At 46.0% G+C, this 23,918-nt stretch overlaps 1 protein-coding gene across 2 annotated transcripts in view; it reads left to right on the top strand.

The window, feature by feature from the left end:
- The window catches only part of LOC147902181 (rhodanese-like domain-containing protein 14, chloroplastic), a 38,722-nt gene extending 15,265 nt beyond the window's left edge, over positions 1 to 23,457 (top strand). Inside the window, exons 5-6 of one of the 2 annotated variants that reach the window (XM_087374816.1) lie at positions 9,061 to 9,163; positions 23,149 to 23,457. In XM_087374816.1, the coding sequence (XP_087230942.1) occupies positions 9,061 to 9,163; positions 23,149 to 23,266 (221 nt within the window). In that variant the 3' untranslated portion in view covers positions 23,267 to 23,457. The remainder of the gene's footprint in view (positions 1 to 9,060; positions 9,164 to 23,148) is intronic. The other variant, XM_087374817.1, reaches the window with a different exon arrangement.
- Positions 23,458 to 23,918: the final 461 nt, after the last annotated feature.

The following is a 23,918-nucleotide window of genomic DNA, read 5'->3' as shown; positions in this document are numbered from 1 at the left end:
ATTGAGGAGTGACAAGTTCTTCTCCAGCAGCTGGATGTTGCCCGCAAGGAGGGAAAATGGGCCGTGGTCCGAGATGATAGGTTGTTGACCGGCACCCATCGGGCTCCCACGCGTACCCCCTAAGGAGACGGGGCCTATGAGACTTAGGTTTTCGAGACCCTAGCCTGCACCATTTGGAACTGTAATGGTACCTTATGGTCAGAACCAGGAAACTTCTCGGAATCTTACACAGGACGAGACATAGTCTTTTACACGGAGACACACCAGAGCCCAGAGCATCCACTACCGATAATGAGTGGCTACACATGGGAGTCAGCCTTCAAGGATGAGACGAGGGATACAGGAGGAGTTCGAGGATCTCAGGCGGGGTCGTAGTATTGTACAGGTCTTCCCTCGCTAGAGCCATCTCTGTTGAGAGGAAGGACGCACACTCCCGATTCATGTGGATCCGGGTTCGATGCACAATCACTCGTGACCTTTTCATAGCAATATGCTACTTACTGCCAGACACATCCCACTTCGCCAGAGTGGCTCGAGAGGAGGGTGAGACATCGCCATATGCACCCTTACATCAGGATATCCTAGACCTTTCATCTCGCGGGGAAGTTCTCCTTGTTGGGGACTTCAACGCCAGGAACGAGCCCGCGCCAGGCACCACTCCTGGACTTCCGAGTCGACTCTATCATGCTACCAGACATGAACCTGGATGGAGCAGGTATGACCAGGATCTCATCGGGCTGAGACGGGCTTGTTACACCATATGGACACGCGCTCCTTGATCTGGGCAGGATGCATGATCTCATCATCTACAACGGGCTTGACCTATGGCCCTCCTCAGATGGTTTTACTTGCTTCCCACATGCGGGGGGCACTAGTGTAGTAGATTACATCATGGGATCCCCTACCTTCATCTCACGTATCACTGACGTCACCGTAGCACCACTCTCTCGAGGAGCTAATCACACATACCTATTCTTCACTATCGCCACCCCACGCTTAGCCACACCACACACACCACATATGAAGCACGACACCTACCATGACATACACTTTGATCACAACCTCACCCCTGTCTACTCTGGACGCCTAAATAGACTCCTAACCTACATCGATCACATACCACTCATAGAGGACCGTGCTGCCCTGATTAGTCGCACACTCCACGAGGCTGCCCTCCAAATCTTTCCCCACACCACACGGTCCACTAGACCACCACCTCTTGGTTATGTACCCTGCAACAACTGGTACGATGCAGAGTACAAGGCTTATCGCCGACAACTCCGACTTGAAACCAGGTGTCACCTCCCGAACACACCAGAAACGGTACGCACGTACCGACGTCTCGTACGTCGCAAGAAGCAGGCATTTCTTTGTCGAAACGAGAAGGTGCTGAACATCTTGTACAGCAACAACCTTAAGGTTTTTTTGCAGAGATTCCTTGAGCGTAGGTCTCCATCACCCTCACCGACACAAGAGTTTGACACACGTATGCACGCCATCTTTATGATGTCCCACACCAGCCTACTCCAGATCTCATACACACACCTTGCCCCACCACTTGCACGTTGTTCACCAGAGGGGAGTCAAGGACGCGACATTGAAATTGCACAATGGCCGAGCTAAGGACCACGAGGGGCTATGCACTAAGTTTATCGCATATGGGATCGACACGTTAGCCTCGATCCTAGCAAAGTTATTCAATGACGCTGTTTGCCTTGGCTTCCCCCGCACTTGGACACTCAACACCATTACCCCCATCCACAAGGCAGGGGATCCCATGGACCCGAGTAACTACAGGACTATCATGATTGGACATGTGATGTCCAAGATCTATGCAGCAATATTGGATGCGTCCGTCAGCGTGTCCGTAGAGATGAGAGGGCTTAGAAAAGAGGGTCAGGCTGGTTTCAAGCGAGACCATGGGACTATGGATCACATACTCACACTCAGGAGTGTCATAGAGGAGGCCAGATCACGAAAGGAGAGGGTATATTGCTGCTTTGTGGATTTCCGCAAAGCCTTTGACACAATACCTCAAGCTCGACTCATGACACGCCTACAAGCACTGGGATTTGATCAGGAGATCATCTGGGTAGTCATGGCACTTTATGAGAGAGTCTCAAGCCGAGTTCGGACAGGCGCAGGTTGGACAGATGAGATCTTGAGTACCATAGGGGTCAAACAGGGTTGTCCCTTATCACCAACTCTGTTTGGCCTCTACATCGATGAGCTTGAGACTTTCATGGGGGATTCTGGAAGGACCGGTTGCTCACTTGCCGAGATCATCATCAGGATTCTTCTTTATGTAGATGACGTGGCACTCTTGTCGTCCACACCCGAGGGGCTCTAGCGACACCTGGATGCACTGCAGGCTTTTTGTTTAACCCATGATTTGGAGGTCAACCTTGTCAAGACCAAGGTCATGATCTTTAACACCTCTCGAGCAAACATGCAACAGAAGCAGTTGACTTTTGGTGGGTCACCAGTTGAGATCGTATCCTCATACACTCACTTGGGGTTCATCTTCTCCGGCTCGATCTTCATGATGAGACCAGCGATGTAGGCCAAACTGAGTAGGGGATACGCCTCACTGGCTTGGCTAGAGAAACAGTGCTTCCACTCCCACTTCCAAGACCCTCGGACCAAGGCTCTTCTCTTTGACTCCTTGGTCCGACCAGTCGGTATCTATGGCAGCCCTTGTTGGGAACCTGACATGTGAGAGATAGAGTGGACACGGGTGGAGCGCCTGCAAATCCTCATGCTCTCACGGATGATCCGGGGGAAACCATCTGTACCACATGACATCATTCAGGCCAAGTTTGGTGCTTCTCCACTCCTGTTAGATGCAGCCTTTCAGACCATCACATATCTACACCGGGTTAGATCATATGGGGACTGCACATCTGGGAGACAGAGGTTGCCATGGTTGGCTCTCGATTCCTCCATGAGGTTGGCAACAGAGGGAGACGAGCAATGCTGGTATGCACGGACTCACAGATGGTTTGTGAGACTAGGGTTTCACATCGATAGGATACCTCCTTTTCAGTACAGTTTAGATGCCCCTTCAGTACTCCCACCCACCATCCCGATCAGGACACACACCAACTAGGTCATTTGAGAGGATCACCTGCAGCTACACACCTTTAGGACCTGGTTGGAGTCAAGGGAGCTTCCAGTGAAGCTGAGTTTCTACAGAGATTACTGTCTTCAAGTTTTGGAGGAGGGATTCATCACACCATCGGGGTACACTGAGCTTCATATGCCTCACTCACTACGGATCTCCATTGGACAGTTTCGGGTATCATCACACCGCCTCTGCATAGAGAGTGGCAGAGTAGAGGGGATCCCTAGGGAGAATCGCATATGCACATTGTGCAACTGTTAGGAGGTTGAGTCAGAGGAGCATTTTATTTTCAGATGCCCAGTGTACTACGAGATCCGAGGTCGCTTCCACTGTCTCTTTAGAGATGGCTTCGGGCTCCTTTCCAAATTCCTCGCTACCCAGATCAGAGATGCCTCGCGGCCTTCATTCACGAGGGGGTCCGACACAAAGAGTACTTACTTAGGCGACGGGGCTTGGCCACACCATCAGACACCTCTCAGAGTAGGAACACAAAGTTCTTCCCATCGAGTGACATTGATCATCCAGTCTCTAGCCACAGACGTGACAGAGATCCCGACCCGACGACTACAGCATGTCACACGAGACATCAAGGGGACACACAGATCACTCTGGGGAACCTCTCGTCATTGTTTGGATGTGGGATACGTCCCACGGGAGTCACGGTGGCTCTGGTCTTGCATCAAGCCTCCTCCAGGAGACTGAGACGCACGGCACCCCTTGATGGACGCCAGCGTCCCATCATCGGCTATGCACCAGCCAGGGTGACATGACATATGAAGGATTCCGCTCCACTCCAGTCTTTTTTCTTTTCATTGTCACATCCAGATGCATTCGATTATGTATGATCAAACTTAGGATTCAGCACGGGTGATGATGCTCGTTTAGTAGCTCCACCCTTACTGTGATTTGTATCAGGTTTTCTTTTAATCTCATAGACCCATCGGTCTTCCGAAGACTCTAATAAATTTCTTCTTCTTCTTCTTCTTCTCCAGGCTTTTCCCTCGGGGCAAATGCCCTGGGTCTCCCTCCCCCATGCTCTCCTGCATGAGTTTGTAACAGAAGTAGACTTGTTTTTTTGGGCTCCTCCCAAATCCACTGCAGACCTTATTTGAGAGGCATGTACTCCAGGAGGTTGAGTAACATTTGTGGCCCCAAATCTTGTTGCACCTCCCCATGCCCCCATATGAGTGAATAGATCTGTCACGCTCTCTCCGATCTCACACAAACATTCCACAATGGAAGGTCCCTCAAACTAGAAACATGCAGAAAAGAGAACATCAAGAAGAATGCCCAAACTTCTCGGTATATTCCTCCACAAATGTGGGCAAAATAGCTCAGGGGACAAAACTACGGCCAAGAGAGGTTGTCAGAAGCGGAAGTATATATGATAGACTGTCAAGCTCTGAACGGGCTCATGTGTGCCTTGTTACAACTCTCAATGGGCTGCCCTATTTGCATGCAAATCGGCCCTTATAGGACTGTAGATGGCATAGACCAGGCGGACCTGGTCTGTGAAATTTATTGACCTCAGACTTGCTGACTGAGGGTCACCAGTGGGATCTGGGAGAGTGGTTCTGGCCGCAAACTGGACAACAACCACGTCCAAAACCTAGAGCGACATCCCGGGGCACTCTCTGGGTCACCCAATGCCTCTCCCTCGAGGGCGTCTAAGGAACAACCCACGCACTGGGGGACTATGGCAGCCTTCACATAGATGGATCTTCTCAGAGGTCCCCCTTACAAGGAAGGGTTGCCCTTGATGAGGAGCCTTCACAGGGTCTGGCAGAGACTGGCAGGGGGTCTCATTCGTGCTCCGCCCAGATGCAGAGAAGAGTTTGAGCGTTAGCCCCTTATGTGGCACCTAGATATCAGAGATCAAGAGGGGCGTATGCCCAGACAGTGGACTCACATTGATGCAGCGAGGTAGCACACACCCCGGCTTCTTCCGTGTAGGACCTGGAGGCCTACTTCAGCCACTCACTGAGAGAGACCCCGAGATGGATGGGAGTCTTGATGGGATTCATTGGCAGATGATCAGAGTGGTGGGACGTTTGGGGAAGGAGTGGCACATTGACCCTCCCAATATCTCAGAGCAGGATGCCCTAGATGGCGCCTTTGGTTGTGGGAGGGTAGACCCCTAAAGGAGGTCCAATGGGATCCGGGAGAGTGGTTCTAGCCTTCCAGGAGCGGCCTAGCCGAGCAAGTGGATGAGGTGCCCTTCCTTTCCTACACCACATGGATTGGCAGGAGGCCTCAGATGGACTCGTCGAGGTGGACCCCTCGAGGGAGAGGCATTGGGTGACCCAGAGAGTGCCCCGGGATGTCGCTTCAGGTTTTGGATGCGGTTGTGGTCCATTTTGCGGCCGAGGAAGATATCATACTTCTTCTGGGTGGTCACCCATGGAGGCTTGACCATCGAACCGTGGTTGGAGCAGATGCGAGTGGAGGGGCAGTGCCATTGTTGCTCCGATGGTGTCCTGGAGACCATCCCGCATTGCCTGTGGAGCTGTCGTAGGGCAGCGAGGATTTGGATGGGAGCCCTCAGGATCATGACACGTATGCAGAGTCTTCAGAGAGACTACACCTGGGGGATGGTGGTCTGGTTGACAGAGGGGGGACACGCGTTTCAGATTGATGAGATCTCCCCAACCTACCGAATACAAGGTTAGAGCATCCAGAGGATAGCACTCCACGAGGCAGTCCCTCTTGATAGCCTAGCTCCTCCTCTTCCTAGGCAAGACAGCGATTGGGAGGTGGTAGCCAGCATCACGGCATGGAACATTTGGGTGGCTCGTTGCAGTCTTGTGATGGGTGAGCACCCGGTTCCACCCTTGGCTACCCTAGTCGCCATGTAGCAGGACATCATATACACACTACGGTCCACCTGGGAGCATGGGACTCCAGGCTCCAGGGTGACTATCGAGAGGCGTGCTCGTTTCTGCAAGGCTTGGCCTACAGGAGTTTTCTACATCTTCACCTCGCGAAGGATTCACTAGTTGTATAGTCCCCCCACTTGGTTGTTAGCCCCAGCACCAGAGATCCCCTAGGCAGTGAGCTGGGTTTCTCTGGAACAGGCCGGTTCTTTCTTTCAGCCTTTTCCAGTTTTTTCCATATTCACCACCTTCGGGGCTGCTGTCTTGCATGAAAGCTTTCAAGCATTAATAGAAGGTTCCTTTATTGGGGAAAAAAAAAACTGAGATGGTAGGAATTGAAGATGGATTAGTGATCTTGATTTAGTCTTATCATCTGTGGGAGATTTTATATGGGGTATATCGTAGTGGTATGGGACGCGAGAATATGCCACGTGTCGTATTTTTTCCATGTCAAAACTAGGTGTCGCCTCTTTGTCCTGGAGTTTGGGTAGTGCAGGGGGTATTGCTAGAGCCGAGGTTTGTTGTCCAAATAGGGCTTGGTCGTCTTGGAGTATGACATCCCTAACAGCCACCTCTTGTGACTCCTTTTTGTACAAACGTTAGGCTTTCCACTCCTCATTGTAGCCTATGTAGACACACTTCTTGCTCGTTTGATCTGCATGGTCCTTGCATCTTTGTCGGCATGCACCCAAGCATGAGAACCAAAATATCCCTAACTTAATGATGCGATTTTTACTCGAGTTTGCTTCTAGAGATGCCATTTCTTTAACTGATTTGGTCGTGCTCCTATTAACAATGTGAACAGCAGTCAATGTTAGTGGATGGTTCTTTCCTCTAACCATGCCAAGCCATCTCTTGACGATTTTTGTAGTTCTTTTGCTCCACCATTCTGTCCTGAGATGTTCGTGCAGTCATTAGTTGAAATCTTGATCCCCTTCTACTTGCTATAATTGTCAAATTCTCCTCAAGTAAATTCACCCCCTCTTTCCATTGAGAATGCCTTCCGTTTCTCACTTTCCATTCTTTGAAGTTGTTGAAGGCCTATCACGTTTTGGACAAATAGTAGAGTTTTATTGAAGCAATAAAGACATGAAAGTATACCACCCTAACAGAGATCTCGTAGGCATGGGTCCATAGAAATCTGAGTAAACCGGCTCCAATGGCTCAGTGGTCCTTGTCGTGGCCTTTAGAAGTCTATCCACCATGCCCGTCACCTGCATCTCCTCAAGAGTTGAGAAGTTGATGTGTTCAAATCTTTCAAGCCATATTCTTGAGATGCCTTTGTCTCCCAACGTGGTGCCGATTTTGTAGAGTCCTTCCTTCTCGAGACCACGAGCAATCATTTTGTCCATGTGTTGGACTTGATGGTCACTTGTTCTTCATCAAAGATCACACTCATACCATTCTGGCTGACTGACTGATAGAAAGCAGATTTCTACATAAGTTACATACATACACGATGTTTGCCAGTACCTTTGCTTCACCCATGCCGGTTGCAGTCCCAATACCCTTAATTGGGCAGCTATGATCACCATAGTGACGGATGAGACACTGGCCATATTCTTGAACCAACATTTCGTCCTCGACATGCATTTTGAAGCTCAACCAGTGTTTTGAAGCTCCGCCGTTAGGATACCAGTCATCTCCATCTTCTTTCACTTGAAGTGCTGAACAGGTTTCTATGATCATGACCATGAATAGCGTCTCTTTGACCATGTTGGGAGCTTCTGATTTTGTCTTTCCCTCTGGCTTGTCTGCATCTTTCTTTTTTCTGGTATGCCTTCTTCTCTCAGTAGTCCTTTGCTTAGTGTCCTAGCTTTTTGCATTAGAAGCATTCCTTGAATTTGCTGACTTGTTGCCTTTGGATCTGACTAGGTCTTGCCTTGAGAGGGGTCAACAATCTTTCCAAATTTTATGCATGGACATCTTTATCTAGCTCAAGTAATTCTAATGTAAGAAGACTCGATTGTCTGTCAACATACAAGCCTTTGCCTAAAGGAGCTACCAGACTAAAGGAGAAACTGACATGGAATCACAAAGTATGACCAACAATGGCTTATTTTTGCATCCCTAGTTGATAAAGGAGAGAGTGGACTATGCTCGAAGAAAAAGTGGCATGGACTGTTAAAACAAGGGTGCATTGGAAATTTGGATGCTATGAGCAGTGACGGGTCTGGGACTCTGAAAGAAGTTTGGAAAAAGCATGACATCCGCCTGTGTGGAATACTGTTAGGAGGTGTGCAAGCAAGACATGGAGAATTGAAAAGAGGTACCAACTTCATTGGAGGTTGGGATCAAGCTGTGGGCAATGAGGATACATCTCAGTTGATTGATGCAGCATTGTATCAGAGATTGGTATGCAGTCTAGTTTACCCAACCAACAGCCTAGCTGATACTGCATTAAGTTGGATTACTTTGTCAATTTCTTCAAAGCCAAGAGATAGCCACTGAAAAGCAGGATTGAGAGTATTGAAGTATCTTATGGTGCACACTTACAGCATCACTAATAGATCAAGTTCGGAATTAGGTGGTTTTGGTGACTTGGATTGGGCTGGTGATGGAGACTCATGACACTCAACTTCAACTTACTGTTTCATGTTGGTGTTAGGTGTTGAGTTATGTCTCATTGGAAACAGCCTGCAGTAGCTCTACTCTACAGAGGCAGATTGTAGAGTAGCATGTATGGGGGATGTGAATTGGAGGACACAAATGTTTTATAAGAGGATGCAATTGCAATCATGTATAACAACCAAAGTTGCATAGCAATAGCATAGAACCTGCTGTTCCATGTGTGCAAATGAGAACTTATGCGCTAGTGCATGTTTGTGTGTCCATGTGCGAGAGATTATATACGTACACCATTTGGAATTAATAAATTCAAGTGGGATGACACAGTAATTAAACCTTTCTCTGCATGTTGGATTGGCGATTTTAATCTTGTGCATAAATATCATAAAGTTAAAGGCATTGTAGTTAACTTTTCTGTTGAAGCATTCGGGCATGTTCTGGGATTTATCTAGATATATTATATACTTTCTAAGATATGGCAGTTTGTTTTGGCAGAGGTAAAGTCTAAGCTTGACAAAGATGCAAATATCATTGTTGCTTGCGCAGCTGGTGGGACAATGAAGCCATCTGCAAATCTAGCAGAGGGCCAGCAGTCAAGGTATAGTTTGTTGTCATCAATGATGTGTCCCATGTGCATGCATTCTATTCTTTAGTTCATTTTCTTTTTAACTGGAGGTGCACCTTGAAATGGGAACACTTTCTTTTGGTATAGAAAGTATGACATCCTTGGAATGGAAGTTCTAGTTGCATGCACTTATGGTAGGTTGTAAAGCTATAGGTCTATGTTTGTGAGATCATTTGGCAAGAAAATGTCCCAAAATGATGTGACTATATATAATAGTTTTGAGTTAAAGTTCCTTGAAATGTTTTTAAACAAAAAAGCCTCTAACAAGACAATCAATAATGAGCTTCATCTTGGCAAGGAGGGAATAGAAGGGAGCAATTTGAAAGAGGAATTAAGATACAAAGTTATTAAGTATTGGTTATGCAAGGTCGAGATTTCCTTCAAGTGTTCATACGTTTTGTATATGCCCATAGCCACAATGTGGTGAGAAAATTTTGTTGTTCCAAATGGTTTTTATTTTACTCCATTTTGATGTCTCCCTTGTAGTTGGTTTTACCCTCTAGGGCGGGTCATCATCATCCTCTTGTTGTTTGTCCGCATCTAGGTATACACAAGGTTATGCGTTGTGACTTAGCATAATCCAAAATTTCATGTATACGTACATGCATGTATCCATCCATCTAGCCATCATCGATGATCCATGTATGCATACATACATGCATCATGCTCTAATTTTTGGGCTGTTCCAACAGTGGTTTCCTTTTCCTGCTCTCTTTAAACGCTTTTCCAAAAGCACAAAGTAAAAAGGGATGCCCATTGGGTCAATGGGCATTTTGTATGAGAAATTAGATAAATGAAAAGGCAATTTGGAGTCAATTGGTTTAGATGCGTATGGGAGTCTTCGCATATTGTTCAATCACAACCCATCCTCTTAGATATTATGCTTCTTGTCACAGTAATCTCCTTTTAAACATGACTATCATATAACTTGTCTTAAATGTTGATATTTTACAAAGTTTGTAATTTTGGTATAAGCTTTTGTGCTTGCCTTGTAATGTATCAGATATACTTGCGTATGTAGGCCATTTATTCATCATAAGCCTTGGATTTTTACTCAATTATGCATACGCCTCCACCCTCTCCCCTGACCACCACCCACCCCAGGCCTGGCCCTTGCCCTCGAAAAAGAAAAGAAAGGAATAAGATTGGAAAGGCTTGGCCTAGATCAGAGATGCCCTTTTCGTTCTGGTGATGAGGAGAGACTCTCTCTCTCTCTCTCTCTCTCTGTCTCTCTCTCTCTCTGTCTCTTTGTGTGTGTGTGTATCCCCCCCCTCAAGTGTCTCACACACACACACACACACACACACAACCACACATTTTTTTTCGTAAAACCAGTTGTAATCAGTTCCAAAAATGTAAGTGCAGAGATAACCTCAAGATGAGGGTTCTCTCAACTAAACATTTACAAATAGGCACACATATACAGTGTGTTGTAACCCAACCCCCAAGATTTCAATGCTTTTTGAAACGTTTGAAGGAAAGCTTTGAATGTTTCAGTATGAAATGTGTGTGAAGGAAACATCAATCAGTGTCGTGCATGAAAGGAATTATTAGAAACAATGGAAAAATATATCAAAGGTGTGCTGATCAATGTCACCAGATTGTAGACAATTCTACAAGGATTGGTGCAAAAATCTCTTGAAGAAAGTGGAAGTATGAAAAGAAGCAGCATCCTCCAAGAGAACATGGTTCCGATGTACACACATACACATACACACTTCTTTTTTTGTTTTTAATAAGTGAAAACTTTGAGTGCTTTATGTTACAAGATAGCTATCCCAGAAAAAACTGGTAAGCTGAATATTACATCAAGAGAAAATTTCCATGTAGAACAAATAAGTAGAAAAAACTGAATTACCAAAGACTTGTGGTTTCTAGCTTTCCAAAGAGTCCAAAGTGCCCACACATACACACACACGCGTGCGCGCATGCACACGCACATCCTTTTTTTTTGTTGAAGATCATGACATTGGTTTCACCAAGGTTGACCTTCAAAGCATGTGTCTTGCAAAAAGTTTGAAGTGCATCCAAGTTGTCGTTGGAGACCCTCGGCTGAGTAAGGAGAGTACAGCCACATCATCACATATAGAGTTGGTCTCATTGTGAAGTCTGAAGATTAGGCCTGAAATAAGGACGGCCAAGTACATATAAGATGCAACATTCTAATTGGTCCCCCGTTGAAGGTGAATTACTCTCGATGTGCTGCTGCTCGAGACATGTTGAAGATCATGACCTTGGTTTTCACCAAGGTTGACCTTCAGATCACGTGTCTCATAGAAAGTGTAAAGTGCGCCCAGGTGTTGTTGGAGACCCTAGGCATCGTAGATAAAAGAAGAACATCGTTGGAGACCCCTGGCGTTGTACCAAGGTGAGCCCATTTAAAGAAGAACATCCTTCGAGAGCATTGTAGATAATCGGATCATGCATACTTCCCATATCTATGAAAGAGGACCTAGATGGGGTGACTGAGACTTGCTTGTCCATGGAAACTCAAGAAATACCTGCCTCGTTAGATCAATGTCAGGCAATATGATCTAGTCATGTTGAAAGTTGATGATCAATACCTAGTGGTCTGTAGTCTTGGCATTGAATTTTCCAAGGAGAATAACTTCCCCACGGCTCAAGAAATTCATGATATCCACCCATAGCATTATATACGGCAACGTCTCTCCCTTCTCTTGAAGCACCCTGGAAAAATGTGAGGTCTCTAGGGCAAAGTAGCAAACTATGATAAAGGTGTCTCACGGACATGTGCTCTTGATCTAGATCCATAGCAATCTAGTGTGTGGGTCACATCACTCGAGAGACAATCCCAATGAGAGATGATCAGTATAGAACTACGATGTGCCTAATCCCAGTACGTTACCTGTCTCTCTAGTCCATCACGATAAGCTAACTCCTATGAAACTGGTGGTAGTGGATGCTTTGGGATTTGGTGAGCCTTTGTGTGTAGAAGAGAATGTCCCGTCCTACATATGACTCCGGGAAGGTTCCCTGGCTTGCACCACAAGGGATAGTTCCAAATGGTGCAAGTCAGGTCTGGGTCCTTTGAGTCTCATAGACCACTCCTTCCTAGGTGGGGGTGACAACAAGTGCCCCTCTAGGACCAATAAAGAGTCGTCCCTCCCATACCACTGCACACTCCTCCTTACGAGCGACATTTTGCTGATGTAAGAGGATCCAACACACCTTACTTGTTGCAGGGGGTTGAGATCATCATCTATATGGATTTGTGGGTGATTTGCTTGTGCAGCACTACCAACCGACGAGCGTGGGCATCTCTGAAGCCTATTACCAAGAGCTGGTCTCTAGTGGGGTTGTGTCTTATGCGCCAGTCCCCCTCAATCCCATGCTCCTGTACCCCCAAGGCAAAGGTCACAAAAGTCATGGCATCTGTGACAATGGAAGGGTTACAAGGAATCCCAGGGACTGTGATATTGAGAGCCTTAATTGCTCTCCCATGTTGCTCAAGTAAGATGGCTGAAACGGCAGCCTTTGTCGCAGGCTCTTGTTTCACTACCTCCACCCCGTTGGATGTCTCCTTGATAGCAAACTGCATTGTGGCAAAGTGCTCCTCCACAATTATACTGTCTCTCGGGTCGTGGCCACCTATCTCAAAGGTCAATTACCTCCTTTTGAAGATCAGTGGCCTCAGCCTAGATTGTTAACAAGTCACACCAAAGGGTATCTATGTGTTAGTGTTCTGCTCAACCTCTCAAGCAAGCATATGGTGCATCTGCGTGAGGAGCTACTGTATGGGATCCGCGGAGACCAAGGGCGGCTGTGGTGGGTGAGTGTACGACATGGAGGTGGAGGGAAAAGGGTGACTTGGAGAAAATCGAATCAAGGGAGTCTCGTATGGCATGTGTATCAAGGGGGGTGGGGCGGGAGGGGTGGGACCTGGGGGGTAGAGAATACATTGCGTGAGAGGTAGAGGGGACAGAGGTGGAGGCAAAGGTGAGCTAGAAGGGTATCATCAGAGAGCCCCAGGGCTAGAATAGTCTCGTGGGGGAGGTCTGAGGTAGTGCCGTCTCGATATGTGGCGTTGCTATCAGCTTGATTCCTACTGCGTTTACTGTCCATACCCTTTCATTTCTCCTTGTCCTTCTTGTCTCTGGATCTCTTCTTTTTCTCCTTAGGTGAGGTCATTACTCTGAATCAGAAGGATAAGGTGGAGGGGGGAATTTCCACCTATCCGATGCTCTTATATCTGAGCTTACCATCTCTCAGACCATTCCTCAAGTCATGGGACCTAAGAGGAGGAGAGAAAAATCACTGAGGGGCTGCAAAGGCAATCCTTTTTTGGTTGCCTGTCTGTTTGTTAGATATATTACACTACCTACCTGTCTTACAAATGAAACTTCTGATCTTGTATTTGCTGTTCTCCACTCTGCAGGCAGCCTCTTGTAATATGGAAATCCATGGATTTCACAAAAAAAGGTGTGTTTACCTATATTGATATATATATACAGCTCTCTCTCCCTCTCTCTTTCTCTCTCCCTCTCTCTCTCTCTCTATATATATATACATCTGTGTGTGTGTGTGTGTGTCCCAGCTCCGAGATTGACTTGATTCAGCTTATGATTGACTGGTTCTGATTATGGTTGTGGTTATGATTTTGCTAGCATAGATTAGTACTCAGGAAAGGGCACTAGCGCGACCTTTGCTCTTTGCTCCAGCCCACTAAGGCTTGTATGAGTCTACTATTTTTGCGCAATTTGTCCCATAGGCCCACGAGGCCTCCTGTGGATGTTAATACATCTCTCTCTCTCTCTCTCTCTCTCTCTCTCTCTGCTCACTTGTACAAGGATTTTCACAGTGTCATAGACCCATCAGTCTTCCGAAGACTTGGATAATCTCTCTCTCTCTCTCTCTCTGTGTCCCCCCTGCCGATCCCGCTCTGCTCCCTCCCACTGTAGCATGGGTTAGGATGCTTGCTTAGTAGCTCCACCCTTTTGATCATTGTATCAAGTTCTCTTTCAGTCTCATAGACCCATCGGTCTTTAGTAGACTTTAATAAACTCTCTCTCTCTCTCTCTCTCTCTCTCTCTCTCTCTCTCTCTCGTGCAGAGTGGGGCTGATGCACTATAGTATGCACGTGTATCCACATGGTTTGCCAATCACGATATCTAGATGGATCAGCTTGCCTCTTCTAATATAGCATGGGTGCACCACTCGAGTCGATACCTCGAGATGAGCTTAACCGTATCATATGGTTAGATCTCCTCCAGTTAGATACATCTCGGATTGGGGGGGGGGGGATCAAGAGCTCGCCACCAAGATCCAGTTCTATCATGACCACTTCTTGAGAGTATCGGGGAGGATGGACTCATCCTCATACCCCAGTACCTCGAGGACGGAGGATTCTCACATGCATTTAGGATTGCCATCAGCAGATGCGGGCCTCATCACATTAGCTGGGGATTCAAGCAAGGAGAGTTGCAGGTATATCTAGAGAGCAACCGATCTACAAGCACATTGGGGGAGATTGAGACAGAGGAGCATTTTCTTACGTGTCTGCCTAGCCTACGATCAGATCTGAGGGCGATATGATCGCCTCCTTTAGGAGGGAATGACTTTGGTCCACTATCACGATTGATCCATTTCCAAGGCCAAGTCTGCATTGGGCTCTATTTGATTGAGATGTGACGGCACATAGATATGCTACTACGATAGATCAAACAGCATGAGACAAGTACAACGTCATAGGATGTTGAGGTAGACCGAGCATAGCGACATGTCACAGACTTCTATATAGTCAGTCGGGGCTCCAAGACACAGTGGGGTGGAGGAGTTAGTTGACTTGCGAGAGGGACGACATGATACCGTTGAGCGGAGAACACACGATCAAGGTCCCATGTTTGCCCTCCTCCCACGATCAGAGGGGACCGCCTTAGACAAGGAGTCGCTCTTGACTAGACCATCGGATACAGAGGTCGAAGAGACCATGCCCTCCGCGACAACACACGGCAGCTCGACATACAGATCCTGGAGATCTTTGCATTCTATCGGAGAGCCATCAGGGTGCCATGTTTTGATCTTTAATTTCAGCTCGTGACTCTCAGTTGCAGTTTTAGTTTTTGTTTGAGTTTTGGAGTTCTATAGCTTAGTTTAGCATAGCACTCAGCAAGGGCCCTAGTGCGTCCTTTGCTTCAATCATTTGAGGCTTGTACGAGTTTCCATTCTATGGTGTACTTTGTCCCATAGGCCCATGAGGCCTCCTAAGGACATTAATATATCTTTCTTTCTTTTCTTTCTTTCTACACACGCGCGCGCACACACACACACACTTTTTTTTTTTAGTGAAAACTTTTGATTGATTATATTTTAAGAATAGCAATCTCAAAACGAGGCAGCCAAAAGTACATCAACTGAAAATCTCAGAGAATGCTAAATATACATCATGTAGTGTATCTACAAGCAATCAAAAAAGGATTGCTGCAGAGAACACTTAAAAAAATCCAACAAAGAAAATATGGGATCACCAAAGACTTTACCGTTCTTGTCTATCCATAAAGTGCAGAGTGCCCAATAGCGAACCCAAACAAAGAAAATATGAAACTCTGGTCTGGGTGGATGAAAACCAAAGAGCCAGAAAGACTTCCCAAAAAGACTAGTCGGGAATCTCGCTCGTAGGGGTTGGCGAAGAAGATCGATGAACTCACGCAAGAGCAATGTGTCTAGGGGCCAACATCTGTCCAGATGGAAAAATGCCCAGAAGCACTCGCCAAAAGAAAACCTATTGTCGAAGAGGAGTTTTGTAAGCCCAAAGTTGCTTTAATCTTTTTCTCCACCACTTGGTTGTGCGATGCATTCGCCAAATAGAATTGCCTTTCTCTGAAACCCAAGGTTGAGGCAAAAGGATTTTATACAATGCAGACATCGTAATCTGAGATAGCCTCAAAGGGCGAGAAGAGACCCTAGTGAAGTCAAAGTCCAATCCTCCAACTTGTCCTGAAGTTCCAGAGGAGGAATCGGAACAAACGGCGAAAGTGTATGAGAGCCCAAAGCACGATAATGAGAGCCCAAGCCATACCATGTAGCTGCTAGAGAAAAAGGTAGCACGGAGCCATCATCCTGAATAACATCAGCAACAGAAGTGATGCCCTTAAAAGAAACAAAATAGGAATGATGAGGTTCTTGTAAAGCCAGTGGAGACTAAAAAACTGTCGACTAGTGAATGCTTTCAGCTCGCAAAGAATTACCCAGCAAAGACTATCAACCATTCCATTCCAAATGAGAGAGGACGTGCTTCCAATCAAGAAGCAAACTAGAGACCAAAGGGTAGCCAAGCAAAGTGCCATCGATGCGACCAAATAAGGAATCCGAGTAATTGATTTGCCAGTGACCAAAGGCAGAAATACTGATGTGTGTAACTAGAGATCTAATCGTAAGAGCCCAAGGCTGATCACGTTGCAGAAAATGCAGCAACATTTTTCCCATGCAAGCAAGGATGTGCATCTGGATATTTGTGATGTTCAAACCACCATGCATCTTAGGAGAACAAAGTTGATGCACTGAAAGCAGTCTGATACTTTTTTTTCCATGTTTGGAACGCCAAAAAATTTCCATATTGGCAGACATGAAAGATCTGCCTTGGTGAACATGATCAAATGCAAGTAAAATTAAATATATGCCACAAGGATGGACTGTACTATCCTAAGCCGAACATGCAAAGGCCAGGTTGCCAATTTCCAATATTCTAGCTTTTTCCGAAGCTTGACCATCAGTTTGTTGACGACAAGTGAGACCACACCCCAAAGGGTAACCAAGATGATGAACAATCTGAGTGGGTGGAATTATTTCCCTGGGCCACCAAAGACTATGCCAGTCTTTCAAATGCAATGGGAGCAGCTTGGACTTATGAAAATTTACATGAAGACCAGCTGCCAAACCATAAACAAAGAGAGCCTGCATCAAAGCAAAAAGATCCTTTTGTGTATTCTTCGGGGTAAAGAAAGAATCATCAGCATAGGCTTGAGCAACCATGCTGCAATTTGCATCCAATTCCAAACCATGAAGGGAGCATGTAGCCACGAGATGATCAATATATTGCAGCATAGGATGGGTAGCAATGGCATACAATAAAGCACTACGGGGACATCCCTGACAGACCGAACAAAGAAAAGTCCACTCATCAAAGAGATCTCCAGAAAGAATGCGAGCTGCATTGCTGTCCCTGTAAAGCCAGTAAATAATATGCTACATTTTTGTTCCAAACCCCAAAGTTCGCATTGTTTGCGAGATGAATTCCCATTGAATTGTATCAAAGGCTTTTGCAATATCTACCTGTAAGAGCAGAACATCCTGATGTGTGTATTTGGCATATTCAATTCCAATATAAGCATTGGCAATATTATATGTGATGTGCCTATGGGAAATGAAGCCATATTGCGAAGGATGCAGCCCATCATGCAAATAACCTTTTATACGATCAACAACCATTTTGGCTATGATCTTGTAAATAACTAGCATGAGCGCTATTGGTCTCCAATCAGTGAGCAAATCACATAACTGCTTTTTTGGAAGGAGCTTGACAAGTCCTTTTTTCCATGACATAGGCATTTGCTGATTTTTCCAAGCTGAATTAACCATTTGCAGCAAAGTCTGCTTGAGGATATCCCAAAAAGCAAGAAAAAATTCCACAGTGAGACCATCCCATCCGGGAGATTTCCATCTACCACAGGATTTAATAGCATGTGACAATTCTCTTTCAATGAAAAAAATTTCCAATTCCAAAGCCTGAGCATTAGAGAGGATGGGATGAACATGCTGCAAAAGAAGTTGGCTGGCAGACACAACCTGAGGAGAAAGAATGTCTGCATGCCCAAAATGAGATGAAAAGTGTTGCACACAAAAAGCAGCACGAAGCGAGATGAGGACCAAGAACCATGAGGCATTCGAATCCGACAAATATTGGCAGCTTGTCTTTTGTAATGCAACCTTTATCCAAAAAAGCCCTTTGCCTAGATCGAGTCTCCCATTTAGCAAGCTTTCTTTGATCATTCGATTGGAGACAAAATTTAGCCTGACATAATAGCATGCTTTCTTCTGAAGACAAAGGCCGAAGATGACTGAGGTCTATCTAACTCTGACAAGTGTATTTGGCATGCTTCACGGTCACCGTGTGGCCTGCATGTACGATTTGCCATAATCCCGAATAACAACTTGCATTCTTGCAACAAAAACCTGCCATGCATAATCCAAATCAATGTGCATGTGATGAGAAAGAGGCTGAATGGCATCAGAAACGATGGCTTTAAAATCAGCATGGTCAAGGTAACCATTATTTATGAGTAAAAGGCGTCTGCAAGCCAATCTATCATCTGGAAAGTCATGCAAAAAGAGCCTCAAACAAAGAGGAGCATGATCAAAGTATGTGAAGAGATGGCCATCGTCGAGGGGTTTCACTTGTTTCCCACATGGCAGTGGGATAAGCACAATGGACTACCTACTGGGCCCATTAGCTTTTGCTTCGTGGATACATGACCTCACAGTACCACCCCTCCCCCACTGGGAGCTGACCACTCATATCTAGCCTTCCGTATCTCTGCTCCTACGCTAGTCACACAAAGAGCTCCTGCCATGCTTGCTCGTGCCACATCCACTTTGACCGTGCCGTCGACTCAGTATATGTGAGCCACTTAGCCAAGGAGCTTCCAGCTCTACTAGGAGATGATATAGACCTCGTCCACGCCTCGGACACTCTTGCCTCAGTACTACAGGACGCTGCCACCAAATCCTTCCCTACGACCCGATCCACACGGGCCCGAGATGGGAAGATGCCTCAAAACCCTTGGTTTAACGACGAGTATAGAGAGGCACGAACCCTCCTCACACAGGAGCTAAGCCCTGAGTCAATTGACGTCATCTGAGGCACAACGGATCTTTCAACACTTGACACATCAGAAGAGATGGGCTTTCCTTACATATAGGATGGGTGAGATCATCAGATCGTTTCGAGGAGATCCGACCACTGGATGGGGGCTTCTTTTGGAGGGGAAGTGTGGCACACTTATGCATGCTTTTTATATGATGTTCCGATGCAGGCACCACCAGACATGTCTGCTATGTCTAGGCCCACTACCTGTCACTTGTTATAGAGAATATATGGGTGGCGCTGTGCCATCTACATAACTGGAAAGCACAGGATCATGAGGGCCTAGAGATTGAGCATTTCACACATGGGCAGGAGGTCTTAGCCCCGGTTCTAGCACAGATGTTCAACCATGTTGTATGCCACGGTTTGCCACCAGCTTGAAGCACCACTATTATTGTACCGATACGCAAAGTAGGAGATACTTGGAACTACCGCACCCTCATGAATTGCCACACATTGGCCAAGATATATGGATATGTACTAAATTGGGAAATTAGTAGTCATACAAAGGCACGGGGGCATCGGGCACTGGGATAGGAAGGATGCATGAGGTAGCACTCTACTTTAGATCACATCTTTACTCTGAGGGCTATCATTGAGGATGCGAGGTCCAGATACCAGAAAGTCTATACATGCTTCGTAGACTTTCAGAAGGCCTTCGATACTGTCCCACGATCTCGCATAATCAAGAGACTACAGGAGATGTAGATTCCAAAGACGTTGATCTGGGGTGTGATGACCCTATATAAGTCAGTCAAAGGCCAAGTTCGTGCCCCAAGTGCGCTATCGGATTGGGCTGAGAGCACGATTGGGGTGAAGCAAGGCTGCCCACTCTCAATTGCCCTCTTCGGACTTTAGATCGATGAGATCACATTCTTCATAGATTGCCTAGGAGGCAAGGGATCATATTTGGCGGATCTCATGATACATATATTGCTATATGATCATCACATAGTCCTTATATCATCTCTAGCGGAGGGGCTGCAGACACATTTGGAGGCCCTAGAGGTGCTCTGTAGAGAGAGAGACCTAATAGTCAACCTTAGGAAGACCAAGGTTATGGTCTTCAACACCTCACGCAGAGTGGCCCCGTGACTCAGCTTCACCTTTTGTGATGAGCCAATGGAGATAATGCAATCCTACTCATATTTGGGAGCATTCTTCACAGGGCCCATTTTCACGACGATGCATGCAGCACAGGCATGACTCACACGAGGGTGTAGTGCTTTGGCTCAGCTAGAGCGACAATGCTTCTAGGCACACTTTCAAGATCCACCGACGAAGGATTGGCTTTTCGATACGCTAGTGCGGCCGACTGCCATGTATGCGACACCCTTTTGGGGATGCAACCTCCTGAGGACAGAGTGGAGGAAATTTGAGCGGCTATAGGTGATAATGGGATCGAGGATGATTCGATGTAAGCTCTCAGCTCCACATGAGATATTACAAGGGGAGTTCGCCATGACACCTCTCTAGGTCGATGCCATCTTTCAGACAGTGACATTACACGAAGTTTGGGACCTACATCACTAGAGACTTTCGAGGTTGACCCTGGAGTCATCCAGACAACTAGCTGAGGACGGGGCAGACACATGGTATGCACGTTTATCCACATGGCTTGCCAGGCATGGTATCCAGATGGATAGACTTCCTCACATGGACCCGCCTTCTAAGTTGATCCCACGGGATGAGATCAATTGTATCATATCATATGGTTAGATCTCCTCTAGCTCCATACATCTCAGGCTTGGGGAGGGCTCTCCACCAAGATACAGATCTACCGCGACCACTTTCTGAGAGTATCGGAGGAGAGATTCATCATAGGCTCCAGTATCGTGAGGATAGAGGAGTCTCACATGCATTGAGGATTGCCATTGGACAGATGCAGGTTTCATCCCATTAGTTGAGGATTGAAGCAGGAAGAGCCGGAGGTATACCCCAGAGTGCAGAGGATCTGAATGCCATGTACGCTAGGGGTGGTTGAGACAAAGGAGCATTTTCTTTGTGCTTGCCTAGCCTACTATGAGATCAAGGGACGCTACCACTGTCTTTGGAGGGAATTGGCTTCGGTCCACTATCACGATTGATCCATTTCCATGACTAGGTCTACATTGGGCTCTATCTGATGGAGGTGCACCGACATAGTATTGTGACAGATCAGAGAACAGCTCGATTCAGCTAGACCTCAGGACATAGAGGCTGACCAAGCACTGCAATGCATCACAGACTACGATACATTTAAATCAGCTCCAGGACAGCAAGGTAGAGGAGGAGGAGCTAGCTGATATGAGGGCAGCCTAGATACCCGACAAGGTGCTGCTGCCCAGAAAGAGAGACAGAGCGTGCCCTGAGCACATCCTATTGAGGTCCAACTTATCTCAGCTTTCCTCAGGGAGCACCGACAGAGACAAGGGATCGCTTTGAACATAGTCCTAGAGTTCAAAGATCAAGGAGACTGCGTCCCTCACCACAGCGCAAGACAACGAAATAGATGCAGATACGAGATATTTTCACAGCTCACTAGAGAGCCATCACAGTGCAGGGATTCGGTTTCTGGGTCTCATCTCCGAGATTGACTCGATTCAGTTTGTACTTGATTGATTGTTTGATTATGATTTTGCTACCATGGATTAGGACTCAGCAAGGGCCCTAGCGCGCCCATTGCTCCAGTCCACTAAGGCTTGTATGTGTCTACTTTTTCTTGTGCACTTTGTCCCATAGGCCCGCAAGGCCTCTGGCAGACGTTATTACATCTCTCTCTTTGGTCTCCCGTGGACTCTCTCTCTCTCTCTCTCTCTCTCTCTCTCTCTAACAAGAAGGCTCAAAACGACGCATCCTTGGGCAACAGGATCAGATTTTTTATTTGCAGCAAGCAGTGAGAGGGTTGCTTTGGGAGCTGCCATGTGCCCTCCCTAAAGCAGATGTACTAGAGGGTTTCTTGCTGTCCAATAGACCTTTTGGTCTCCAGTGGACATGAATATACTCTCTCTCTCTCTCTCTCTCTCTCTCCCCTAAAGGGCATTTTTGTTGTGCAGCATGAGGGACTGAAAATATATGTTGCTCTCTTGAATGGCATCGGCCACGTATCTAGCCCAACCTTTCTGCAAGTAGTGACCTCCACTTACAAATTACATGCAATGGTCTGTTGGACCTCTTCCTCATGGAACAATGCTTCTAGGATCCTCACCCCTTTTTGGCCGTGGTTGTTTCAAATACAATGAGAGAGTAGTCCACCATTGTCGTGTAGGATGCTTTGTATTTTCTGTAGTTGATTACTGTAGTAACAAGACAAGCAAAAGATACCTTCCAAAGGTAGCATACCTGTTTCAACATGAGGTTTGCAAATTAGTTCAATTCGTCTACAGAAACCTCTTTCTTCCTTCTTCCATGTGTAAAGCAAGGTGTCCATACTTACCTGCCAAAAAGCAGTACTGAAGTAAAGGTATACAGTGTTGTGCTTGTTCTGGATATACATATATTTAATTGATTGACATTTCAGACATTCTAAAACAATAGCTGTTTTTCTTCATTGTCTCTGTACATTGCCCTTTCTTTAGCATGTAGCATCAATTGTAGTATAAATCAGGAGCAGTGCTATTTGCATTCCTCCAGCTCCTTCGTTTCTACTGTGCTCTTCAAGCTTGTTGATGAGGGGCCCAATGTACGTCAGAGCATCACACTCCTAGATAGTGTACTGTCTTATTGGAGAGAATAGAAGGCTGAAAGAGAGATGTCTGAGGGAGACAATGGGGTATATGGGACTAAAGAGGAACTGCTGAAATTGAAGATAGAGAAACTTGTGTTAATTTTGTTTGGAATAGCATTCATCTAATCATCTGTGAGATTTGTGTTACTGACAGCTCCTTCAAATCCCCTGTATGAGATTCTGTGGTTGTATGTAGCACAAGCTACAGAGTTCTGTGTTGCTGGGAAGCTATTTACAGTTCTAATGAATGCATGCAAACTGCTGCACTACAAAAGGACATGAGCATTGTCTTCAATCTTCCTATTTCTCATGAGAGAGAGAGAGAGAGAGATGGCAACTAGACATCTGATAACCTATGTGTTTCTGATGCAGGTCTTTAATTGCAGCTTATCTGTTAAAGCTCGATGGTTTCAAGAATATTTTGCATTTAGAAGGTGGTCTGCGTACTTGGTTCAAAGAGGAACTCCCAACAACAATAATGAAAGATTGATAGAATTTATCCATGTTATTTGAGCCCTTTCATGCTGTTTTGTACTAGTAAAGCTTAGAGGGTATTCTTATGCTTGGAAGCTTCAGCAATTTTCGTTTTTGCCAATCCTCAAGGAGAGAAATCGTATTGCACCTGTGTTTTATTGTACTTTATTTCACCAATATTGAGTTGAGAAATTGAAATCTATGTTAAAAAAAAAAGATGGTGTGAGGTTGTGTTTTTCATAGGAAGAAGCTGCACATCAACAAATACTTTTCTTAAGGTGTGATATCTTTAGAGATGTCTAAGATAGTTACAACCTAGCAATTACATGCTCCATTATTCAAAAAGTAAATCAATTGCTGAGACCATAAGTACCAAGGGCATCATTGCATTAAAATGCTTTGAATGGGTTCATGGTGCTCACATTGGGTGGTTTAATTCCCCATTCCGGCATCGAAATAGTCTAATGGCAGGGGTTGATAACTTCGAGGTTTCGCATGCTCATCTAGGAGAAGATCCTTAGCTGTCCATAATTCATCCATTGTATTGATAAGCTTTGAAGCAAAAAGGTGGGATGACTGCGAACAGGAGGGAAATGCATCCTATTTCATTTTGAAGGATCTCAGAGAGAAGAGACTAATCCCATTCTAAATTTATGATGGAGGAAGTG

Source organism: Dipteris shenzhenensis, chromosome 5 (genome assembly GCF_047967505.1).
Source record: "Dipteris shenzhenensis isolate YYH24624 ecotype China chromosome 5, Dip_SZ_1.0, whole genome shotgun sequence".
Lineage (NCBI taxonomy): Eukaryota > Viridiplantae > Streptophyta > Polypodiopsida > Gleicheniales > Dipteridaceae > Dipteris > Dipteris shenzhenensis.
The sequence above is the reverse complement of the archived record's forward strand: the minus strand, read 5'-3'. Positions and strand labels throughout refer to the sequence as shown.